General features: G+C 37.1%; 1 protein-coding gene across 1 annotated transcript in view; it reads left to right on the top strand.

Annotated features, from left to right (window-relative positions):
• CACNA2D3 (calcium voltage-gated channel auxiliary subunit alpha2delta 3) overlaps nt 1-22,671 on the top strand; it is a 452,513-nt gene that overhangs the window by 160,767 nt on the left and 269,075 nt on the right. Inside the window, exon 5 of the mRNA XM_085302579.1 lies at nt 10,390-10,552. Within this exon, the coding sequence (XP_085158705.1) occupies nt 10,390-10,552 (163 nt within the window). The remainder of the gene's footprint in view (nt 1-10,389; nt 10,553-22,671) is intronic.

Genomic DNA, 22,671 nt, shown 5'->3' with positions numbered 1-22,671 from the left:
GACTATTGTTTCAGCTGTGGCAGTAAGCTCAGAGCCAGCATACTCAAAACTGACATCTGTAAGGGGGTGCGCTGTGTTCCTGTGCAGCAGTAGTCTTTGTTTTTACAGTAAATTTCTAATGATGATGTAGAATTCTCCAGTAAATCACAATTAAGAATTTATATTATCTTTTTATGCTCAGTTCTTCTCCTTCAATGTAGTCATATACAGGGGAGTTTATATGTCTGTATACTTATAGCACATGTTTTCCATTAAAAGGATAGTTACAGGTGAGGGAAAAAAACCCTATTTTATATATATATATGTTTGTGTGTGTCCTTGAAAATGTCGTTTTTCATAAGATGCTCTGGTAACAAGAGAAGCAGACTCTTAGGTAAACATCTGGTGGGAATGAAGGGTTCTTCATGTTTTTTGCTAGATGAGCATTTCAGACATGTTTGTGACTGAATGATACTGTATTCCCTCTCGTGTCTTGTTGTTTCCAATTTATTCTGTACCAGAGACAGGAAGGGAGCAGTGAAATAGGAAATTAGGATGTTTAGAGAGAGTAACTAAAGAGAGCTGCAAAATAGTTTTTAATTTGTTTAGATAGCTGAGAGGCCTCTACGTGTGTGATCTTTCCTTTTGAGCTGAAGGAAACGTAAAGTAACCATGTACCCAGTTTGGACTGCCATGGTTTGGTTTTGGAGGGTCAATGATTCCTCAAATTGCCAGTTACCCCRTCACCCAGATTGGTTTCAAACTCGAATTTCACACCTTTGGTAGCCTTGGTTTGCCTGACCATCTTTTCTGATATTTTTCTAATAAGTTAATCTATTTTAGTTCAGAGGAGATGAAAATGCCACAAAAATCATAACTGGAACATGAAAAATGTTTTTTTGCTCAGAAAATGTAAACTGCCTCTTCAGTGGCTTTCGCAGAGCCTTCCACTGCTATGGTTTACCATAATTCTGAAGTCATGTGCAAAAGTATGATGACAACACAGTCTACAGCTCAGGAATCATACTAGTGAGCTGTTCTGTGAGTGTATGGGATTTAATATAGCAACTGTAGCTGCTCGAGCGTTATGGAGTAGAAGAAATAATGCAGACTCCAGGTAGCTTCATGATATTGCTCTGCCAAGTTCAGTTTTTTAATCTGTTCCTTTATTGCTGCTCTTGTATTTATCATTGTTAGCCTGTCTTTGCTTGATGGGAAAAATATTTAAAACTTGAAAACACACACACACACACACACACACACACACACACACACACACACATATGTATTTATATCTTATGATCTTAACCTTTAGACTTTGCCACTTATTTGCACAAGTTTGAGGAAGTGAGTACTATACAAGTATTCTTTTTACCTGAATAGATAATTTGCAATATCTAAGTTCTTAACTTAAAAGGACACCCCCCACAAAGACAAAAAAAAACCCCTCAATACTTGATCAGTAATAGCCTATCTCCCAAACCAAATATAAAGTAGTAATTGAGACCAATCTGGCTAAGCTGCTGTATGCAGCTTTTGTGTTCCATACCTAGGTCTCATGCTTGTTGAATGAATTCAAGAAATGATATTAAAAGTATGAAATTTATAATCATTTTCTTAGCTTTTTGTTTTTAAACTTTACTAATACAATCAACATAAAGAGGCTCAAGTAAAAATGGTTGCAATTCAGGAATCCCAAACTGGCTATAATCCAGTAAGAAGAATGTGTGCAGTACTTAAACAACTCTTCAAATTTGCAGATCATCCTCRTAGTGTAACTTGGAAGTTAAAATACTTAAAATGTTTAGAGACACAGTATTTGTAATTGTCTGATATGTTTGCACATAACTACAGTTTGCAAAATCTCCTTCTAGGTTCAGGGCTTTTTTTTTTTTTTAATGGAATATTTATTTTCATGTTCATGTTTTTTCTTTGCGAAATTTTAGGCATTTCAGATTCATTTTATGAATAAAATAGATGCACTTCTGCTTTCTTCCCTTCAAATTATATGACTCCAGAGACRTGTTTCTTTTATTAAATTAACTCATCATTGTGGTCTTGTTATTCCAACTGCAGGCTTAGCTAACCAAATTTTTGTATTGCATGAGAGAGTCGTTAATCATTTGAAGAGGATTTGTATACATTCAGTTGCTCAACATCTCATCTCTTACTTTACTCTCAAATAAATTCAATAGTGGTTCACGTGTTTCTTTGCTTTCCTTTAGGTAGTCAATAATATYAATTTAACCTCCTGTGTGTATGGTGTGTGGTTGGGAGTAACAAAACAAACCTTGKATTGCAGTGAGCACTATGAAATTTTGTTCTGTTCTTCAGTATTTAATTTTGATTGTCCCTCAAGGTATGAAAAAAGATTGGCCAAGTGTACGCTTTAGTTCCTCGTTCAGAACTACAGGTCAAATGTTGTAGACTGCTGGGCGTGAACTGCCTGTTGCTTTCTGTTTTATTAGAAATAGCTATTAACCCCCATTGCAACGAAGTGCTGTATGTAGGTCTCTGCCTCTTTAGGAGGCAGCGTGGCTCTCGCTGACCGTATTGCGTGCATGCCTTTGAAGGACCCGCGTTCATGCTGCTTCTCATGAGAGACAGAGAAGATACAGAACTTGAGAAACCTTTTTTTCTTCCTACATGGAAGAAGGAAGGAGGCATTTAGGGTGCACGGTTGTAAAAAGGTAGAGATAAGTCAGATACAGCTCCACTGATAATCAGAAGCAGCCTTGAGGTTGTCATCAGCCTGCCCATGTCAAATAAGCTGACCATGCCCAGAATGATACTGACTTCATTTAAAAACTCTTCAGCTTATCTACTTGTGAAATAGTTTGCTCTTTTATTTCTATAGCACATTTTAAACTGYATGGACTTTTTTTGTATCCTGTCTTGAAAGCCATTAACTGGTTACCTTGTGATAAAATTAAACCTTCAGGAAATAACTCTGCACTGATTCTGAAGCAAGTCTGTCTTTTTTGAATTCTTCCATAGAATATTCTTTTATAGATTTTTTTTATACACACTGTTGATCTTGCCTGTTCTCTAGCTTGATATGATCGGCAGGGGGTTAAAGAGAGTGAAGCCGGCCTGTGGTTTTGGCTAGTAATGCAAACAGTATTAAATAGRAGGCAAAGTCTTMCTTTTTGCATTTTCAAAGATTCACAAATGAAAGAATTTATGCARAAAGGTCAGCCCYCTAAAGCTGACTTTAAAACCATTTGAGTTAGTGGACTTCGTAGAGGAGACCATTGATTATCGTTTAATTAGCTTAACACACAACAGAAAAGATAAGTCTTTTTAGAATTGGTCTGTGTACACAAATATAACAAACTTTAAATTGTACTTGATGCGGCTTTTAAATATGACAAGTTTACTTCAAAATACTGTTCAAGTTTAAAACCTTATGCTCTGAGCACAGCCAGAACTCAGTATTTAATCCTGTAAATCATGCAGGCTGGAGGCCTTTGATTTTTGCTTCTTTTCCTAGTTGCTAAAAAGSAATAATCCCTTTTTGTTTTTGCCTTTGCTAAAAGGCCTGGAGCTGAGGTGCAGGAGGACTTGTTTCCGATGCAATTGAGATGGCTCAGGACGGAGCTCCCCCAGCGCCGGGAGTGGTCTCGCCTTGCTCACTCAGCAATATGTGCAAGTTGATAAGCCTTATCAAAGGGCCACATGACGATCCTGGTAGATTTACCAGGTTGTGGATTTTTGCCCTGTTGTTTTGGAGTATTAGAGTATAAGCTCATTGACTGGGATTTAGGCTTGCAGGTTATCTGTGTTAATTATGTGGTTTCAAAACCTTTATGCTTAAAGCAGGGGAGTTTGCTGTTATTGTGTTCCAGTTATAAGAAGAGTGACTTAAATCACAAAATTCTCAATTAAAGTTGCTCTAAAAATGTTCAGCTTATTGCCTTCGAGGCTTTCTCCCTAAGAGCACGAGAAGTAGTTCTTACTCATCTATGTATCCGGAATCTTTTGCAATTGCATCTCTGGACTTGGGAGGAGGGAGAAATTATGGTGCTGCTGGAGGAGGCAGTTGTTTTGCTGCTTACAACAAAGTATTCCTCTGAGAGTTTTATGTGATGATCATTAAGCATTTGAAAATGAATGCTCTGAACACTTGCATTTCTAGATCCAGGAGACATTGGGTCTCCAGTAAGGCTTATAGTACCTGTGTTCTGAATTTCAATTCATCATGCTGAAACAGGAGGAAAAGCCGTATCTCCTTGCTGCTTKTGCTCACTAGATTCAAAAGTCACCAAAGGGATTTTGTTCAGCTTTGTGGTAGGGAAAACATCTTTCAGTATGATCAAGTTTTTGTATATAAAAGTAGATGTTTTTGAAGTTATTTATCTGCAGAGAGGAAATGAGGCTGCATCTGAAACTTGTGACTTTAGTGATTTGCTGTATATAGCTTCATCAGATAATTCCAAATAATGATCATAATTACTTATTGCCACTTGCAGTGAATCAACTAATCTTAACAAGTTTTCAGATGTGCTATCAATTTGTATGCTGTTACATTTGATTTTATACTAGAATAAATTATTATTTATCCTGTTTTCAGAGAGTTGTAATAGGGTAATCATATCATGGATAGCCTGGGGAAGGGTCACCCAAATTTGATCGTAAAGAAAACTAAATTGGTTGGTTTTTTTGCAAGGATGCAAGTAACATTTTTGTCCTGCTTCCATAATTAGAGAGAATGGGACTGATCGTAACATTTCAAATCCCAGGTATTTTCTGAGCTATGCTGTTGGATTAAGACATAAAAAATAAAATATGCTTTGGAATTGCTTAGAGAGGAGCTGGTTGGAACTTTTAGGGAACAATCAGAAACAGTAAAGATTGTATCATCTAACAAGAGATGCCTTTTATTTCTCATATTTAAAAGCTTTTTAAATTCAGAACAGTTTTTATTGAATGAGGCAATTTGATTTTATGATCTTTCGTATTTGTTTGCTGGACATCAGATTAAGTACTTGGTTATGAGAGCTTTAATCATACGCTTAAAAACATAAACTCTCCGTGCTGGACAGCTGTCAGAGACTTTTTTGAGCTTTAGAAACTGATATACGTTCAGACGTCTGCCTGTTCGTTAACGCACAAATACCAGAGTGGAGACGGTTGTTAGTGTGTTCTGTAGTAGGAAGGCCTCTGTCAGACTTCCCATTTTGATTTTTTACATATCAGGACACTTCTGGCCTCTCAGTGGTGTGTTTTGAATGCTGGAGTTGGAAGAGACTTTCCCTCTATTTTTATTTTTTTTAACACAGCCATGGTAGTAGATATTTTATTGAAACTCTTATTGATTTTTCTAATTATTCTTCATTTCTGACCATCTCAGCTGTTAAATACTTGCTTTTTGTTTTTCCTTCCATTTCCATATTATTTTCTGCTATTTCCTTTTTTTTCCTCTGGTGGGCCAGTATTTTGAGGCTCAATGTGAATGCCATAAATTTTTCTTTATTTGGTGTCCGGAGCACTCCAGCTTTGCCTTTAGAAGAATTGTGTGCCTGCAGAAACACTGTAAGAAGGTTCTTGGCATGGTGACCGGTTAAAAATTATCAGTGCTGACCCTTTAGTGCAAATCTTTCCCATCTATATCCTTACCCCTTTGTAGTCTTCATAGCTCTGTGAAGGAGAATTTTCAAATGCTGTCTTGGAAAATCATTTCTGTACTATGGAATATAATGGCTTATCAAGTTAAAGTTGTGAATTACATTGCTTCATACCAATAAAAAAAAATATTTTTTCAGAATACTATGGGAACCAAGTAATATATGTTTACTGTTATGTGGCAAGTATTCTCTAAGTTGCAAGGGAAATTTGCATCAGAATGTATCTTCTTTTAAATCAATAAGTAAATATTTGTATTTTAAGAAATATGTGTTGTTTACAATGTTAATAAATATTTGATAAGTAGCTTAAGCATCACAAGATACCTATTTACAGTGAGATAAATATAAGCAGAAATAAAGCTGCATTTGCCTTGCAGCTTGGTTCTCCTCCCTGACCTAACCTTGTGGCTTTCTTTGCATACCACAAGTTTTGTACATAATTGTGTATTTCCACACTATTTTTCTGCCATACCTTTTACACGAATTATTTTTTATGGCCATTAACGGATGCCTGTGGCAGCCATCCTAAGAAATCAGCCACTACAGAGTTGTGGCTGGAAGCTTGTCGTCTTGTTGTGTTTTAAAATAAAGCTTGTCTTTGCTAGTCAGCTGGAATGAACCTGGAAAACAATTTTGTGATCCAGCTCTTAAGCATCCTGTAAGTGCCCGTCTACTATGATTATACCACTGTATTGGAGCAACCTAGGGTTTTGCAGACTGGCAGTAATATGGTTCTTTAGGATGTCTCTCCAATATAGTCAGCCGCTTGCTGAGAGAGGGTGGCCCAGGTGCTTGTTCTTTTGAGCACTACTGGTCGGTTTGTATTGAGTTGCATTGGGATGGCTTTTTTTGTAAGGGTAAGAGCGGTATGACATGAAAGCTGAGTTTCCTATCTCTCTCAGATATTTATGGTCTTGCTGAGGCCAAGTATAGCTTGTTGCTGTGTAATGGAGACTTTCAAAATGATTCAGCCATTCAGAGTGGTACAGACGCTGGAAGGAACGTATAAAATACAAATCATTTGCTTAAAAGTAGATTTAAATGCACTAAAGTAWGAAAAAGTGCATATTCACATCTTAAGGTGCATATAATAGATTACACGAATGAGATTTCCGCAGAATGCTTTCTCTCCAGTTCATTGCTTACTGTGCAAATCTATATGTAAGGTTAGTGTAAACTTACCTCCTGGCCAAATCACAGTAGAGCCTGGCAATACTCTCAACCTAAATAATTATTTTGTTATTTATTAGGTTAATATATTTTTGACAAGTTATATTGCGCACAGTCAGAGCTCCCCTAGTTAAGGTTATATCAAGGATTGACCTCCATTGACAAGATTGATTTAAAAGCCATTTTCTCTTAGACCTTAGCAGGTAGAGTATCTGTGTTGTCAGTAAATAGGACTTTATCCTCTTTCCCTTGGGCATTATCTCGAATGCAATGCCAGAATGCCAGATGAATTTACTTTACTGTTTTTTTATCCAATTTTTATTTTTAATTTTCCTTCTGCCACCTTTCAGCTGTTATATCCAATAATTTCCTTGGAAGCAAAATGTCCTCCACAAAACACTATTATAACAGTTCTACGTAAGTTCTGATCTCTTTCAGAAGCGATCTCTTAGAACTGTATGTATTATCTTATGTTTAAAGCTTAGAACATGAAGGACTATGTCTGAAATGTTGTTTTTGTGGGCTTCTCATTTGCTAAAAAGATTAAGGGAAGATCATTATAAATTAACTATAATGTCATAAGGACTTCTTTTGTCTACAATTTACTTTAAAAATAATAGACATATAATAATGTTATTATATACACAATTATAAATTGAAAAGGGAAAATACAGACTCAGGCCAATAAATCAGTGAATAGTAAATCAGCCAAAGAAACAAGCAATCCTAAATGCCCTTAATTGTGAAACTAGTGGTTTAATTTATTTAGAATGTAACAGATTTTAATACTTGGCTAGCCTTGCTACTTTCATGAGGAGGGTGGATGGAGGAGGATGTCTACTAATTAATTCCACAAAACAAATAACCCAGTGAATGAAAGAAAATTTTAGGGGTGATTGCTGTGCTTTACATAGCAAAATATATTCTGACATTCTTGTTTGGTATTTGGCCATTTTTCCTGCCATTTTCCAAGTATCATGAAAGCTGTGGGCCAGGTGATTTTGTATCCATGAAATCACTGAGCTCATAGGTGAAATACAGTAGAAATTAGCCTGTGATACACAACTAAAATTCAGGTAAATGGAAAATTGTGTTGCTATGGATTTTAGTGCACAACCTTTTCTCCACAAATGTATTCACCTTTTTCTTACAGTATAATATTTAAATATAATTTTCGTGTTTAAATTCTGAGCAAGGTATTCATTAATACTTTCAATGATGGTCTTTAAAGATTATAAGAAAGCTTTGATTTCTCAGTGGCAAGGATGAAAGGAACAGAGCTTGCAGCTTGAGTAGTTCTGGCGGTGCTGTCATGCGCAGCACAGGAAAAGGTAAACAAACCCGTGTCTTTTAGGACAGGGAGACAAGAACAGTACCAGCATCCTCACCCTGCTGAAGAGTAGCTCTCTGGTGGGCTTGGAGAGTGAGGGGGGTGGCAAGAAAGGGGTATGCAGTGTAATTTTATTGATCGCTCTACTCCCAAGGGATGGATTACCAACCTTTCTTCCCAGCTGAGATGCTATGTGATATTTCAAGGAAAAGCTGCACAGCRTTGCCTGAAATTGGAGTGGGCTTGGGCTTTACAGCACTCCTGAGTGTGTGGCTTTATGTTGGTGGGAAATTTGAGCAGGGCTTTCAGTCTTCTGCCAGCCGTCTCTGGCTTTTGCAGGAAGGGTAGCGTGAAGGAGCTGCTGTCCCTCCTGGGGACGTTCTGCAGGCAGGAGGAACAGTTGGTGATCCCTGGTAAACTTGGATAATAAGCRGGGGGAGAAAGCTTCTCCTGAACAGGATGAGAAATGAAGTTTCTTGGAAATAATCACCTTTCTTCCTCCATTTGGATTTGGTATAAGAAGAATCAAATGTGCAACAGTGGCATCCCCCAAGTAATGTATCTTAGAAGAGAAGAACACCCACRTGTAGGGTGTTGGGTAATTCCCATCACGTTTTGTAAAGAAACAGGAGCGTTAAGTGACATCTCTGCTGTTTTCTTTACCTGTAGCTCCTGAAGCAAAGACAAGACTCTCTTTTTCAAGGAATTTAGAATTCAATAGTTGTATACATTTGTGACATGCATGTGGCAGGTTTTTTTTACTTTGTCTCAGTGTAAACCAGTAAAAGAAAAATGAACTTAAGGTCAAATGTTTAGTCATGTCAGATTATTTTAAATTGAATTTCAAATATCTCATTCTGTTGTTTGCAATCAGTGGTATGTGGAACGTTGAGTTTGTCTGAATATTTCTATCTCTGGCACAGAAGATGGTCAAAATCTAGTTAAGATAGTGTGACTTCTTTTGGATTCTGCTTCCATCTAAAATCCAAGCCATAGGTTAGCCATTTCAAAAATAAAAGCAATGTACAGACACCATCTATGTTAGCCTCCATTTAGAATACTGATCAAATATCAAGGTTTGCAATAAAAGTGTGTGGACGGTAAGATTTTAACTAATTCTGATTGAGTAGAATTAGTTGCATGTGAAACTGAAAAATGGTGTTTGTGAAAAGCCCGTTAAGTACTTGCTGGTCTGTGTTAGCCTCGTAAATGATATCATAATTACCCTTGTAAAAACTGTATAGGTTCATGTTTAAATAATGTTTATAACCAAATGGATAGTTGGGGCAGAGACTGAGATTTAAATTAATGAGACTTCAATGACACTGTATTTTGGTCTGCTGCTATTAAGAAACACGTCAYAAGAACTATTGCCAAGGATTAAGGATATTTGAGAGGTTAAAAAGTAGTCTTCACTGTTGTTTGTTTGCCTTCAGAGCACGATAGAACTTCTGGTTGAACTAAACTAAACTGTACTAAAAAAAAAAAAAAATCTGGACTAAGAAAAAAACAAAACAATAATTTTATCTAAATTGCTTTTGCTTATCTGGTTATGATTCTGTCCAAAAGAGGGCAAATACTCTTCAGGAATCTGTATATAGGCAGTTGATAATTTCTTGCTCAAACTAAATCACTGCTAAGTTTAAGTGTCCCTAGTCAGGCATGTGTGACTTTAGAAAAGCTATTATTTGGATTATTATTTGGATCTGTAAAGCTCCTCATAAAAAAAATAAATGTTTTTCTACAAGAAATATTGGTCAGTACAAGGGTAAGCAACAATGCATTTGGAGTAAAAGACTTACAAAATTTTGTTATCGCTGGTTTAGTTAATATTCCTGTGAAGTAGGAATGCTTTATCCTGTCGTGGCCTAAGCTCAGCACTGATAGCAGTTCTTGAACTTACGGAAATATTAAGCTGAAAAGAGAGATCGTATTAAATAATTGTGCAGCAAATGACTTAAATCTAGAGAACTTTGTATGTYCTCTATGTTCAAGGCGTTAGTGGGGCTGCTCTGAAAGTTTTCAGAGCAGCCAGAGATCTGAGGCCGTACAGGGCCTTCCTGAGGTGCTTTGATCACTCTCTCACTGTTTTCAGTAATACACCTGTCCTGGGAGCGCAGRGGGAATCTCAGACAGCTTCGCAGTACGTTGTTCTTCTGTTCTCGGTGGAGATGCATGTAAACATTGATCAGTGGAYAGATGCACATGTTCCAACATTCAAACCTCCTTGTGTTTTTATGCTGCATGTGAGTTCTGAATACTGCATGTGGATTTCTGTTGCAGTATGAATACTTCAATGCGGTGCTCATAAATGAGCGAGATGAAGAAGGAAACTATCTGGAACTGGGGAAGGAGTTTATTTTAGTGCCAAATGACCACTTCAATAACTTACCTGTGAATGTCAGTCTGAGYGATGTCCAAGTACCAACCAATATGTACAATAAAGGTAAGATAAGAACTGTTTGATTTCATCGTTCTGCCGGCCAAACATAAATTAGAAATGTTTTTTCTTATGAAAGGAAGCTATTGATTATACATAGTGTGTTTCCCAGATTGCAATTATACTCAGTTTTCAGGCAAGGAATGCTAAAAGGCAAACAGTTTTGTAACTRCTTTTGTTTTATGGCAAAATCTCTTGTGATTTCATATGGTCAATAATTTGGATATCAGACTTGTAACATGAATTCTGCCATAGTGAATTACTTTCCAGAATCTCTAAATCAGTTGAATAGGTCTGATGATGTCGCTTACCTGAGCTGGAAACCCCTTTGAAAGAGCCAGGGTAGATTGGCAGGGAATATCTCATCCGATTTATGCTTTCAAGCTTCTGGGAACACTCCTAGCTGCATAAGACTTCATGCACAGTGGCTGTAAGTTTTCAGTTAGTATTTAGGAGAAGGAAATTGTATTAAGATATCTACTACCCTGGCTATGTGTCATAGGCACAGTATAGCACAAAATRCTACAAATAACTACATTAGAATTGTTTAGGAGTGGTGTACTCAAGTCTAAAAGCAAGGAACACGAACCGAACTCAGCCTCACTTGCTCATTTTCCCTTTGCTGCTTCTGTTAGATCAGGCAGCACAATTTAGATCTTATGCAGCACCCATTTATTCATTTTTTTTTTTTGCAGCCAGTGACAAAGAAGGAAGGCATGCAAGTTTCCAAACAAAGTCTGCAGAGCATTAGTCCCTGATCTGTAGAGGGCTGCCTAATCTTATTATCTGGTTCCTCTTCCTTGTTTTAACTATACTAAAAGACAGCTAAAAATACATTAAATGCTTTCCTCATAATACATTCCAGGCTAGCAATTGTGGTAATTCATGCAAGGATATTGTGTAATCACAAATGGAAAGAGAAGTAGTTCAAATAAGGTAGGCTGCTAGGAGACGTGGTTAGTATGACAGCTCCTCTTCTAAATCATGATTCAGACTTGAGAATCTGGAGAAGCCAGGAACTGTACGGCCATGCCTAAACTAGGGATTAGAAAAATAACAAAGCTTCATAGGGAGTATTTATAAGGTTGTGAAATGATTAGTATGGGATATTTTGAAGAGATTTAGAAAATGCTTAAAACTTCTACAACAAAAATGATTTTGTAGTTTTAGAAATGCTAATATTTATTTAAGGACCCTCTCAAGTAATGAATTCATTCCAGGATGGTTATATGTATGTATTATGATTCTTATTAAAATAAAATCCAAAAGAAAGAGAAGTAGTGGTTGCAGAGGCATGTAGAATGGTCAGGCAATCTTATTTCTGTGGAGGAACAAACTAACCTAAATAGTTGAAGATACTAAGAGCAGAAAAACAAAAGGACCTTCAGTTACATGATGCGCAGTACTGCTACGTAGAGAATCCATTTTAGTACGCTGATTAATTACAGATAAAGGCCAAAGTCAAAGGGGATGTATCTTGTTTTAGCCCCTAATRCAGGGACTGCCTAGAGAGACAGGGAGCTAGAGCACCGTGATGATTCCTGTTTCCACTTTGTCTAATTCAAACCAGCCAAAATCATCACTTTGTGCAGCTGCAGAAACACATTTTTTATCATTCAAATGTATTCCAGCTGCTGAAATCTCATTTGTAGCTGAYATTTTCCTTACACATGGGCATGATAGTATGAGCTTGGAGACTGACAATGYCTGGAAACGTTACTCCCAGCAAGGGGAGGAGCTCTGAATACTTAGCTTTTTCAGAGCCCCTTTCTCAAGTTCTGTAATGCAGTGGTGTGATAACAAGTTAATTAAATCCCAGCCTGAGGGCACAGGCAGTAGATATTGATAGGTTTACAAACAGGTATCTGCACAACACCATTCCTCTGGAAAACGTCTGTTGTTTGATTCCAGGTTACGTTTTATTTTATTGAATTAGTAGGTAAAACCATAGCCTAAGTTTGCAGTTAAAAACAGCTATGTGATCACTGACTATTTAAACWCAAGGCTCTCAGGTCGGTGCAGAAAAATGAAGTGTGTATTTGTAAGCTACTTCTAATGTGTATTGCTTGATTTGTGTGKTTTTTTAAAGTTCTGGAGAGATATTGATAATTTGCAATAGGTTCAGAGGATAATCACACGACCTGCTCATCAAAGCAATTTAGCTTGTCGAAGAGATGTCCATTTAGCTTATCCAATAGATGATTAAAGGGTGACTTAGTTGAGCTCTAGTTAATTATAAATACTTGACTCTCTAATTTGGCCATTAAAGTTTTAAAAAGATCCAGTGGTTGGAATGTGGCTTAGTTACTGAGCAAATCGCACAAAATTGTGCTCAAAAATTTGTGGGTTTTTTAAATTATTTATTTTAATTGAGACAATTATTGATACAATTTACAGTAGGATATGTGACTTTTTTTTTCCTCTAGAAGCCCTTAATCTAGCCCATTTTTTTTTTGTTTTAAATAATATGTAGTCTAGAATTATTTTGGGGAAATATTTTGGCCTGGTCAGATTGCATGATTGTAATGATTCCTCCCAGCTGTAGAATCTATRAAAGATTAAATGCAGAATTGCTAAACTGAATGTCATAGTCCTTAACTGGGATCTGAAAGAATGAGATTGGCTGAAAGTCATAGAACTTAATGATTTTTTTTTCCCTTTATCTTCTGGCTCTTTCAGCCTCTGCATTGAAAAGCTTAACAATCTCAATAGTAACAGAACTTAATTTTCCTATCCTAAAGAAACTAAATGTATTAAAATTTAGCGTGGAATATTTTAAAGAGCAAAACAAGATCCAAAAGAAAGGCAACCAAGCAAATTTGTAARCCTATAGATAACTCCAGAGCCATCTTAGAATGCAGATTGTGTATACCTAAATGTACAGGAAAAAGTAAAATAGCAAATTTAATAAAGAATCAGATTTGCATTTACAGTACTTTTAATTTGACATCTTTATAAAGTGTAAAGAGCTGATCTGGCTACTGATGAGCTCTTGTGTAGTCTTGCGTTGTGTTTGTGCCTTTCTCTTTTCTCATATAGTTTCTCCATACTGTATAGGGCATGTCAGTTAGTGTTACAAAGATACTGATTTTTGGAATACAAAGCCTATAAAGGCATGTGTTTCGGAAAGTTCTATTTCAGCATTTCTGTCATGATCATATATTGAAGGAATTCAGAAAAAGAAGTGAGGTGATGGTGCTTTACAGGAAAGTGTGCTTATTTGTATGTCAATATACAGAGACCTCGCCCAGCTCTGAGCTGTTCCACAACAAGGTTAGCATTCCAGTTTTTTGGGAAAAAAATCTCCATTGGCATATTGAGTTACTTAAACTGCAGAACATTCTGATGAAATAAGCCTCCTTCATTTTTCTTGAAAATAACTGTTTGTGATAATGTTTTGCTTTTGAAAGTTTAAGCAAGCTAAATCTGTCGGTTTGTTCTATAACTTCTTTTTAAGCAAAGTGTATTTGTTGCCTRTAGCCATAGGATTTGCAAGGCAGTATCCCTTTTAACAATGAATAAATAGAGATTAAGTAAAAAGTTATGTAACAGCTCTCTTAGCAAGCAGTMACTCTTTCTTCCCTCCACAAATTTGACAGCTTACAGTTATTGTCCTGTGTACAGTTTTATGACAGAAGTAGGGGGGGGAAATAAATTCTTAAGTGAATTAAACAGATGTATCGTGTGTATGTATTCATAGCTGGAGAAGGGAGGGAGAAAGAAATTTACTACTTTCATTTTAACATGAAAGTTTATAGTTTTGGAAAGTTCCGAATCAATCTGAATCCAATTTGAATAATGCAAGACCAAGACAGAAATTCAGGTGTGAGAACAATTATGTACAAGACTGTCTAATATAGTTACTATTTTTATAAAGTTTATTTACATGGATTATATATTGGCACCAAAGCAAATTTTCGTATCTTATATTTTCATTTAACTCTTCTATTATTTTAATATATAAGTAATTTGAGTGGGCCACCTTTTAGACATACCTTTCATATATACCTTCTAAATAAACTCAGATATACTTTTCTATATGTCGATTGGCATGTTTTGAACAGCTATTATAGAAGAGATATTAATGATAATGAAAAGTGATTAATGATTTAAAGTTTACATGTTTGCAACATTTACTTCATTACTTTTTGAGATACTGGTAGTATATTTAGAAGAACCTGAGGATGTGACAAGTGATTATAAAGCAGACAGTTGGAATGTGGACCAGGACTTTCTGGCAACCCTCCGTGGAGAAGGTGGTTTCTGGYAGCAGGTTTGCCACTGGGAAGAAAAGTGGAATTCTGTAGTAGATTTTTATACATGAGGAGGTGACGAAAGATGTCCTCAGAACACTAAAACCTAATCTTACAGGTATTGATAGCATATAAAATTAAAATAAAAAAAGAGTAGCATATATTCTTTGTTAGTATGAGAATTCGGGTAGTCTTTAGTAAAATGCTACATCCTTTGTCCAAAGAACATGCTGAAGCTGAGCTGAAGAATTTCAGTGTTATTTTTCTAGGTCTATGTCACATAATGTTATTTATCTATAGTTGTGGTCAGTAATGGAATAGTTGCCTCTATTGAGTTTATCTGCTYGACACTTTTTTCCAGTTCTTGGAAGATGATTATGAACATCTGACTGAAGAATATGATACTGTCTGAAATATTTTCTTTAATCTTCTGGATTTCAGAGGAATGTAGATAAAACCAAAGCCAGAGTGGATGAATCTTGGTGACATACAGAGAAAATTCTAAACTATGAGACCTGCTGAAAAGTGAAGTGTATAGCACAGCACAGTACCAGAAGTGACACACAGCAGGATCTCATATGCTTATATTAATGTTGCACAAAGTCTAGGAAATTCAAGAGGATGTTGATGAATACGCTAACTCAATATCAATATCAACTGAAAACAGCTCCTATTTTTTGAGCTTTTGCAGTCATTCTTTGTTTGTATAATAAGTAAACTTTACATTTGTAGTTGATAGAAAGGGGAAAATCCTAGGTTTCCTTGTCTTCTAGACTTTAGAAATATCCAGACACTAGCTTTTCTCCTTGTTTTTTARACTTTTTATTGTACCTTTCTTGTCTTAGTTTTCCAACATTTTGTAGRCCTCAACATTCTACATTCTCATTCCTCTAGTGAGTTATGGTTCCATTTCTGGCAAATTATTCTTGTTTTTCTTAAATATTCCTGGGACTTGGACGTGTAGGATGTTTTCAGAGTGACTTGTGAGGTGCAGGAATTCATCATGATTTATAAGGACGATTGATGCACTGTATGTTTTCTCAGTAAAACCAAAGTAGTAAGTCTTCTGTTTAATCACTTTTTTTTCTCCAAAATTTAAGTTGTCCAAACTTYTTAAATTCAAAATTTGTACCTATAACCACAGGTTAGCAATCAAGATCTTCAGAAAGAGACCAAACAATATACCTTAGGTACATGCCCCTGTAGTTTGATTGCCTTGAAGAGTTATTTTGGTTTATATGTGGGTAAACAAGATCCAACTCAGACCTTCAGATACAAAGAAACACAGTCAAAAGTGAAGAGATGCAGGCTTTTCCACAGTAGAAGCAGAGTAACAAAGCTAAATTGTTTCTAATCACAGTTGGATACAGAACACAATTTGTCTTTATTGAATCTGTGTTTAGAATAAATGTACTCAGTGCGGTCACTGCTTCACTGTGAGAAATTTTGATCTAAAGACAGACGTCTGTGCCTGAGAGCTTTTTMCAACTATAAAAATATTTAGTTCTACAAACCTTATTTCTCATAAAATACACACTGTATCTCTACTTCTAGATTCAATCTGGACTGAAATATTTTACAGACACACACACAATGTCATTAAATTTTCTTAATGATAAAATGTAGTTTGGAACGAGGTCAGCTTTGCTTATCGTTTTGGGAATCTGCTGCCTCAGTTTCCTAACTTTGTCTTCCCAAGGAGACACAAAGATGCACATCGTTCATCTTTGAGCCTGGTTTTGTACTGTTAGATGAACGTGTGTAGTTTACTCCTTGCACAGATATTTTTGTTTCTTCCTATTTAGGCCTCTCTGAACACTTTGCAGGCTGGAAGTTCTGTTCCTCTCGCTACAATTTTTGTCCTGCTAAATGCAAARCTCTTCCTTGTGTTTTCTCTTCTGACCTTGTATATCCATTTTTATCTGAACTAGCTATTGCTGGGCCATCTTTGTGTTTATGACTGTGGCAAGCCTTTGTGTACTTTCTGTACCTTTTTTGGGGGGGGGGAATTAATGCCTGTGAAAGAGATAAGTGTCTCAAGGCACAATTGGAAGTATGAGCTGGAGCATTTGGGGGATAAGGAGTTACTGCCCTCTGCTGCTTGTCCTTGCTAGATATTACCACCCCATTCAGATCAGGAATCAGGACGGTTTTTCTTTTTCTTTTTCTTTTTTTTTTTTTTTTTTTCAAGAGAAATTTAAAAACTAGAGGTGAAAAATAATTTCTCTTGGCAGTAGAAAGGAAGTGTGCTTAGCTAAGTTGATTTAAGCTAATAAGAGTTTTTCCTCTGTGCTCATTTCTAGTTTACTATATATAATCTTGTTTTACTCGCTGAGTCTTATGATGTAGGAATATTTTCTAGAGRATAAACCTTCATCCTATTAATGCAGCTGACAGTGGAATTAAAAGCATCCCATAGCTTTGCAGGACTTATCCAGTGAGTTTTTGGTATTTGTTACAAATCCTTGAGGAAACTGAGGAAACAGTCCAAACTTGTTCCCAGATAAACTACAGATTTCCAAACTCTAAAAYGCGCTTAATTATTTTTAACGTATTTTTGTGTATATCACTGTAACAAGTGTCAGAGGAAAAGACACATAGCGTATCTATGCTGAGCGGTGGAGAGCTATGCAGAGCCCTTTGTTAAAGCAGAGAGGCTGATACATCTGCATGACCCACTGGAGTATTGCATGAAAATACTGTGAACAGAGCGGCTCTGCCGGAATGGCTCTACAGCTGATGGTCCAAGCCCTGAACCTCAAGAAGTTTAAATAATTGAGGTGCAGCACAAGGTTAATGTCTCTATTTTGCCTCCCATCCAGAGATAGCTACGTTGCAGCCCAGTGCATCCTCTTGTACAGTACATGACATTGAGAGACGTGGTTGTTGTACCCCAGTGTTGTAGCATTTGCCWGTTTTCCCATAGTTTATTTCCGCTGGGATTCCGTTACATAGCCAAGGGCACAGTTTCTCAGTTTGTGCTCTTGGAAGAGTTTTCGGTCTGGCTCAGCAGTCTGGTGCTGTTCAGCACAGCACCACGTGCTTGCCACCTTCGCACAGTTATGTTCTTTTGACTTTCACAGTCTGAAATTTTAAAACGCTTGCTGAGCTACTGCCCTTTTTGGGTGTAGACTGAAGCAGATGTTTAAAAGTTCTGTGAAATTGGTTATCAAGATCTTTCAGCTTGGCTTTTCCTACTTTGCTCCTAGTCAAGTCCTGGCTCGAGTAATGCATAAAGGCTTAATGTCAGTCGTTCTGGGTGTGTGCAAAGAGCAGCCCAATACTGTTACAAATGGGTTAGCTTGTTCTTAACAACCGACTCGRTTTTAGAAACATCTTTTCCTGGCTTGATTTACAGTGATGTCTATTCAGATTAGTTTGAACTGGAAAACGCCCACTTGGCTTGGAGGAATCCTTAGGCTGTGCGTGAAGAGGATTGGTTAGTGCTGCCAAAGTGCCCCGGTGAAATGTTGCCTGGTGTGTGGAAAAGCGGGACGCAGTGGGCCACGCACAAAAGCAACACGTGCGTGACTTCTCATACAGTAAATGRCCATCAGTAATGACCATCTTCCATAAATAACTTTCTGATCCAGGAAGGCACTTTAAGGCATCCTCTTACTTTTCTGCTTGTTGCTCAACATTTATTAAAATACCAGTGCATGGGCCTGTGCAAATGGTTATTCAAAYGCATTTTCCCTCTTTATATCAATAYCAGTATCRATAACTGCCCCARCTAAAAGGTAATGGACTCCATTTGGAAAGACATTTTGGGGTTGCAGTCATGTTTTTGTGAACTTTGTGCCTGAATAACTCTTTCTTTTCTACTGTAATATATTTGACAAGGGAGCAAGTGGACAATGTGGGTTAAATCACGTAATCATAGTTGACTCTCTAAAATCTTTCCGTACAAACAGTTCCCTCTGTCCTACCCATGGCATTATGGTGATTATGTGCTTTCTGCTGGTTGCCTTTCTAGCACTAGGAAGGATTTTATTATTATTATTATTATCAGATTGACTTGTCCCTATCAGCAGCCCAGAGATTGGTTAGTTTGCAAAATCTCTGCTATCGTAAATTGACAGGTGCCTAACAAAGTTACTTTTATATCRTCAGGCTTGTTTTGCTTTTAAATCAGAAAATGTGTGTATATTCTGGGGAAGAGCTGTATTAAGGAAGCTAGAGAGCAATGTGGTTGTGGGCAGGTGAACAGTTCCTTTTCTCTAAATCCTCAGTGTGTGAGGTTTTTCAGGAGTGGGGAAAAAAACAACTAAGCTGTGCTTTCGGGCAGTGTGGTTAACTGGAAATAGGACGATCTGGATTGTAGATTGCCAAATACAGGTAGCCTAAGTAGCAACCTTAATACAACATGATGCTATGTATTTACTGGCAAAAAAGAACAACTAAAATAGAAAATAAACTGTAATGGTCAATATTAWACAGTCAAAGAGTTAATCTGCTGCCTTGAAAAATAAAAGTAGTAATATCAAAATTTAATCTAGAGAAGTATTTCCTTTCCTCTCTTTTTCTCTTTCGTGTGCTTGCTCTTATGCGTGCGTTCTCGTGTGTGTGCTCGTGCTCTCGCTCCCTTTCTCTCTCRCTCTCTCTTCTTTCCATTCTTGCAACATGCTAAAGCTGCTGTTCGGAGCTTTTTGAAGTACAGGGAGGGATTTTATCAGGGCTCTGCATAACTGCAGAGTTCTTCTGTGATGGATACTGAAGTCCATGAATATTTTCAAACATTTCTGTCAACAAGAGATACGGTTTATGTCAACCCAACTAACAAACATAAGACACACAATAAGTTACTGAAAGTCTCAAGCTCTGTCGTCAGTATTAAAAAATAATAATTTGTGAATATAAAATACAATTAAAAGTTCAATAATTTGTAAAAAAGATATAGAAATCTTGATTAATAGTAGTCAAAATACATTAAAACTGCACTGAYGTGAATTCTATGCTGTTGAAATGGAAAAACGTTTAAGTATTAGCAATYATTTCGATTCTGTTACAGTAATCGCTCCCAGTAAACACGGATTTTTAAAAGAAGTGATTAAAAAGTACTTAACAAGTCACAAAGTACTTTGGACTTCATTCATTTTGGATAAAAGACAACTATAAATATCGTATTTTTCTATGAATTGCAATTCARTTTTTTGTGGAGCTATCATTATTTTTACAGTTCAGTTGCTTTCCATGCTAAAAGCCTATTCTTAGCATTCTTCCATAGCTTTCTTTATTAGCTGGTTTGGTTTGGTCTTTTTTTATAAGCTTATAATACTGTTGTGCAGAAATGGGCTTTATCTCCTTCTCTCAGGGCTTTGGGCGTGATGTGATTATTTATAACACATCCATGTTGTGTTTTGTCCCTCTTACCACCAATCATCTGCAGACTGTTGAAAGTGTAGACTGTATCACGTGACTTAAACAAAAGCTTTTAAGCAAAAATGTTGTTAGTGATCATTATGGAAAATTGGCAATCAGTTATTTCCTCCTGTATTATTTTTCTGGATTGTAGATTTCTTTCTTTTTTTCTTTCTTGTAATTGTTTTCTRCCTTCTGTCATAATTAACTGCATCACTTAACGCTTCAAGAAAAGATTAAATAAGATTATTTCCATGTCCATGWCTGCTGCTTTAACTCTAGAAACATTGCAAATGTAGATCTTAAACTTAGACTTCACAAGTTATCTTTAAGTTTTGCTCGAACACTTCATGGACTGGTGAAGAATATCACCTGTGTCAAATGCCACTTCCATACCATGACTTTCACTGCTTGTTAAAAGATGAGTTTATGCATGACAAGTCAATAAATGCAGACTTYAATCAAAAGTTTTGCTTGCATAGGAAAAGAAAATCTACTGAGGGTAATAGAGCCTTCTCTAAAAGATATTGAAACGTGATGAACCACAGCCATTTTTTGATTAAGTGAGTTTTTTCAATTTGYGACTTAAAAGGAGCTATGAATATCGTTCAGTCATACTTTCCTATCAACTCCTTCCAAGTGGCTGTCAAATCGAGATTACCTATTTTCTAGAATATTAGGACCAAAAAAAATTCATTTCTCAAGTGTTGCRGAAAGATTATAATCTGCAAGTAGCAGATATGTAAAACCCTTTTCCTGCAAGGTGTGAAATTAAGAAATAAAATCTTGTCTATCACTGTCGTATGTGATTTTATGGACTGTGCTTCTGAACATTCAACATCCTGGAGYTGTTATTTAAATAGTCATGGCCACATATTGTCCTGTACCACTATATTTATATTTTGAAATCCTTCCCCTAAACTGTTTGTCTTCACATTTTAAGATCTTTAAGACAGTGTTTGCACTGTCTTCCTAACTTTGGTCATTGTTTAATTTAAAAGGAACTTTCTTAGTCTAAGTGATTTAGTCAAGGTTGCAGGAATTTCCTATCTTCCCATATTTCTTTGTTTTAACTCTTGCCGGCTATTGGACAGAGATGTGCAGAATTCTCCACTTGTTCCATCTGGTTTTGCTCAAATCCTGCCTCAGATCCTTTTCCCAGCATCTCCTCAGGCTGCTGCTTTGTTCTTGCAAATGGCTTTAGCTTCGCAGATTTTTTTTTTTTTTTTAATTCTGTCTCGAACAACAAGCCTTTTGGAAATGTTGGCATCATAACGCAAGATGTGTGTTGTGCTTTATCTTTTTCTGTATCCTGATCTGTCTGTCTCTGGCTGTGGATCTAATCTTTATGTTTCTAATACATCTTCATCACCATGGCAACTGGATGCCAGATGCTACATGGTAACATCAAGTTTTTCTGTTTAAAAGAAAAAAAACCAAGCCCCACCACGCTGCTCTCCCCCTCCTTATTCGGCAGCGGTTGCTTAGCTGCGCGGGGCTGGGTTGCCTTTTGACACGTGAGCTGGTGAAGGTGGGTTGTGTTCACTAGCTCAGATATAATATTAAGAGGCATTCTGACCTGAGATAGCTCTGCTGGTCGTGATGCTTCCCCAGCTTCTAGGGGCAAGAACAATTTGCCATTAGCCTATAGCAGYAGAAAATTGCTCCATCTCTCTTGTGTCTTTTCCTTTTCTGTATTATCTTCCATGCCGAGTGTTAACTTCGGTGGGGAAGGATTTAGAGGTGGTGGAGATGGCTTTTCACCTCCCTTACGAAGCAGAGGAAGCAGCAGTGACTTCAGCCTGTTACCCTGGTCCCCTTGGGCCCATGGCCCGGGGGACCCACGCAGGTCCACAGCACGCATTGCAGGCCGGTGCAGACACCCCAAATCGCTCCAGCGAGCCCAGCGGAGAGCGCTGCAAAGGCCACTTTGCTCGAGAGTGTGAACTACAAAATCAATTTTTTTTGAGAGCGAAGCACGTGAAGCAGAAAAGCTAAAGCATCGCTAGACCAAGAGCGGGGATAGGAAGCAGGCCGATGGCATGAACCGCAGTGAGGTTCCTGAACTGGAGGGGTTACCTCTGAAGCTGTAGTTAGCCTCTTTTAACTAGGTTATAACCTGAGCCCTGTAATATTCTTCAGGCTCTCAAGATCTCTGGCTTGGAGGCCTGGGTGTTCGTCCTTACCTGACTACACCTCTGATAAGTTCTTTCAGCTCCACTTTCAATTATTCTGGAAATTACCCACTTTACCAAAACATCCCGCAAGAGCAGCTGCTTCTCTCCTGGCCTGTTTACGATTAGCGTTGCAGGCAGTGCTGCAAAGGTTTTGCAAGAAGTACAACTTGCGTTACGGGATCAGAACTGAACAGTATGAATTATTGTTTGCATGTGCATTTTTAAWTTTAAAAAAGGTTTGAAAATTGAATTTCTCCCCCCCAAAAATTGTAAAAGCATCTCCCACTTTTGGTCAGGAGGAAATGGATTTTTTTTGCCCTGCTGATAAGTTTCC

Source organism: Rhea americana, unplaced genomic scaffold (assembly GCF_003343005.1).
Source record: "Rhea americana isolate MKP2758 unplaced genomic scaffold, rheAme1 scaffold_19, whole genome shotgun sequence".
NCBI lineage: Eukaryota > Metazoa > Chordata > Aves > Rheiformes > Rheidae > Rhea > Rhea americana.
Note: the sequence above shows the minus strand (reverse complement) of the source record. Positions and strands in the feature narration are given on the sequence as shown.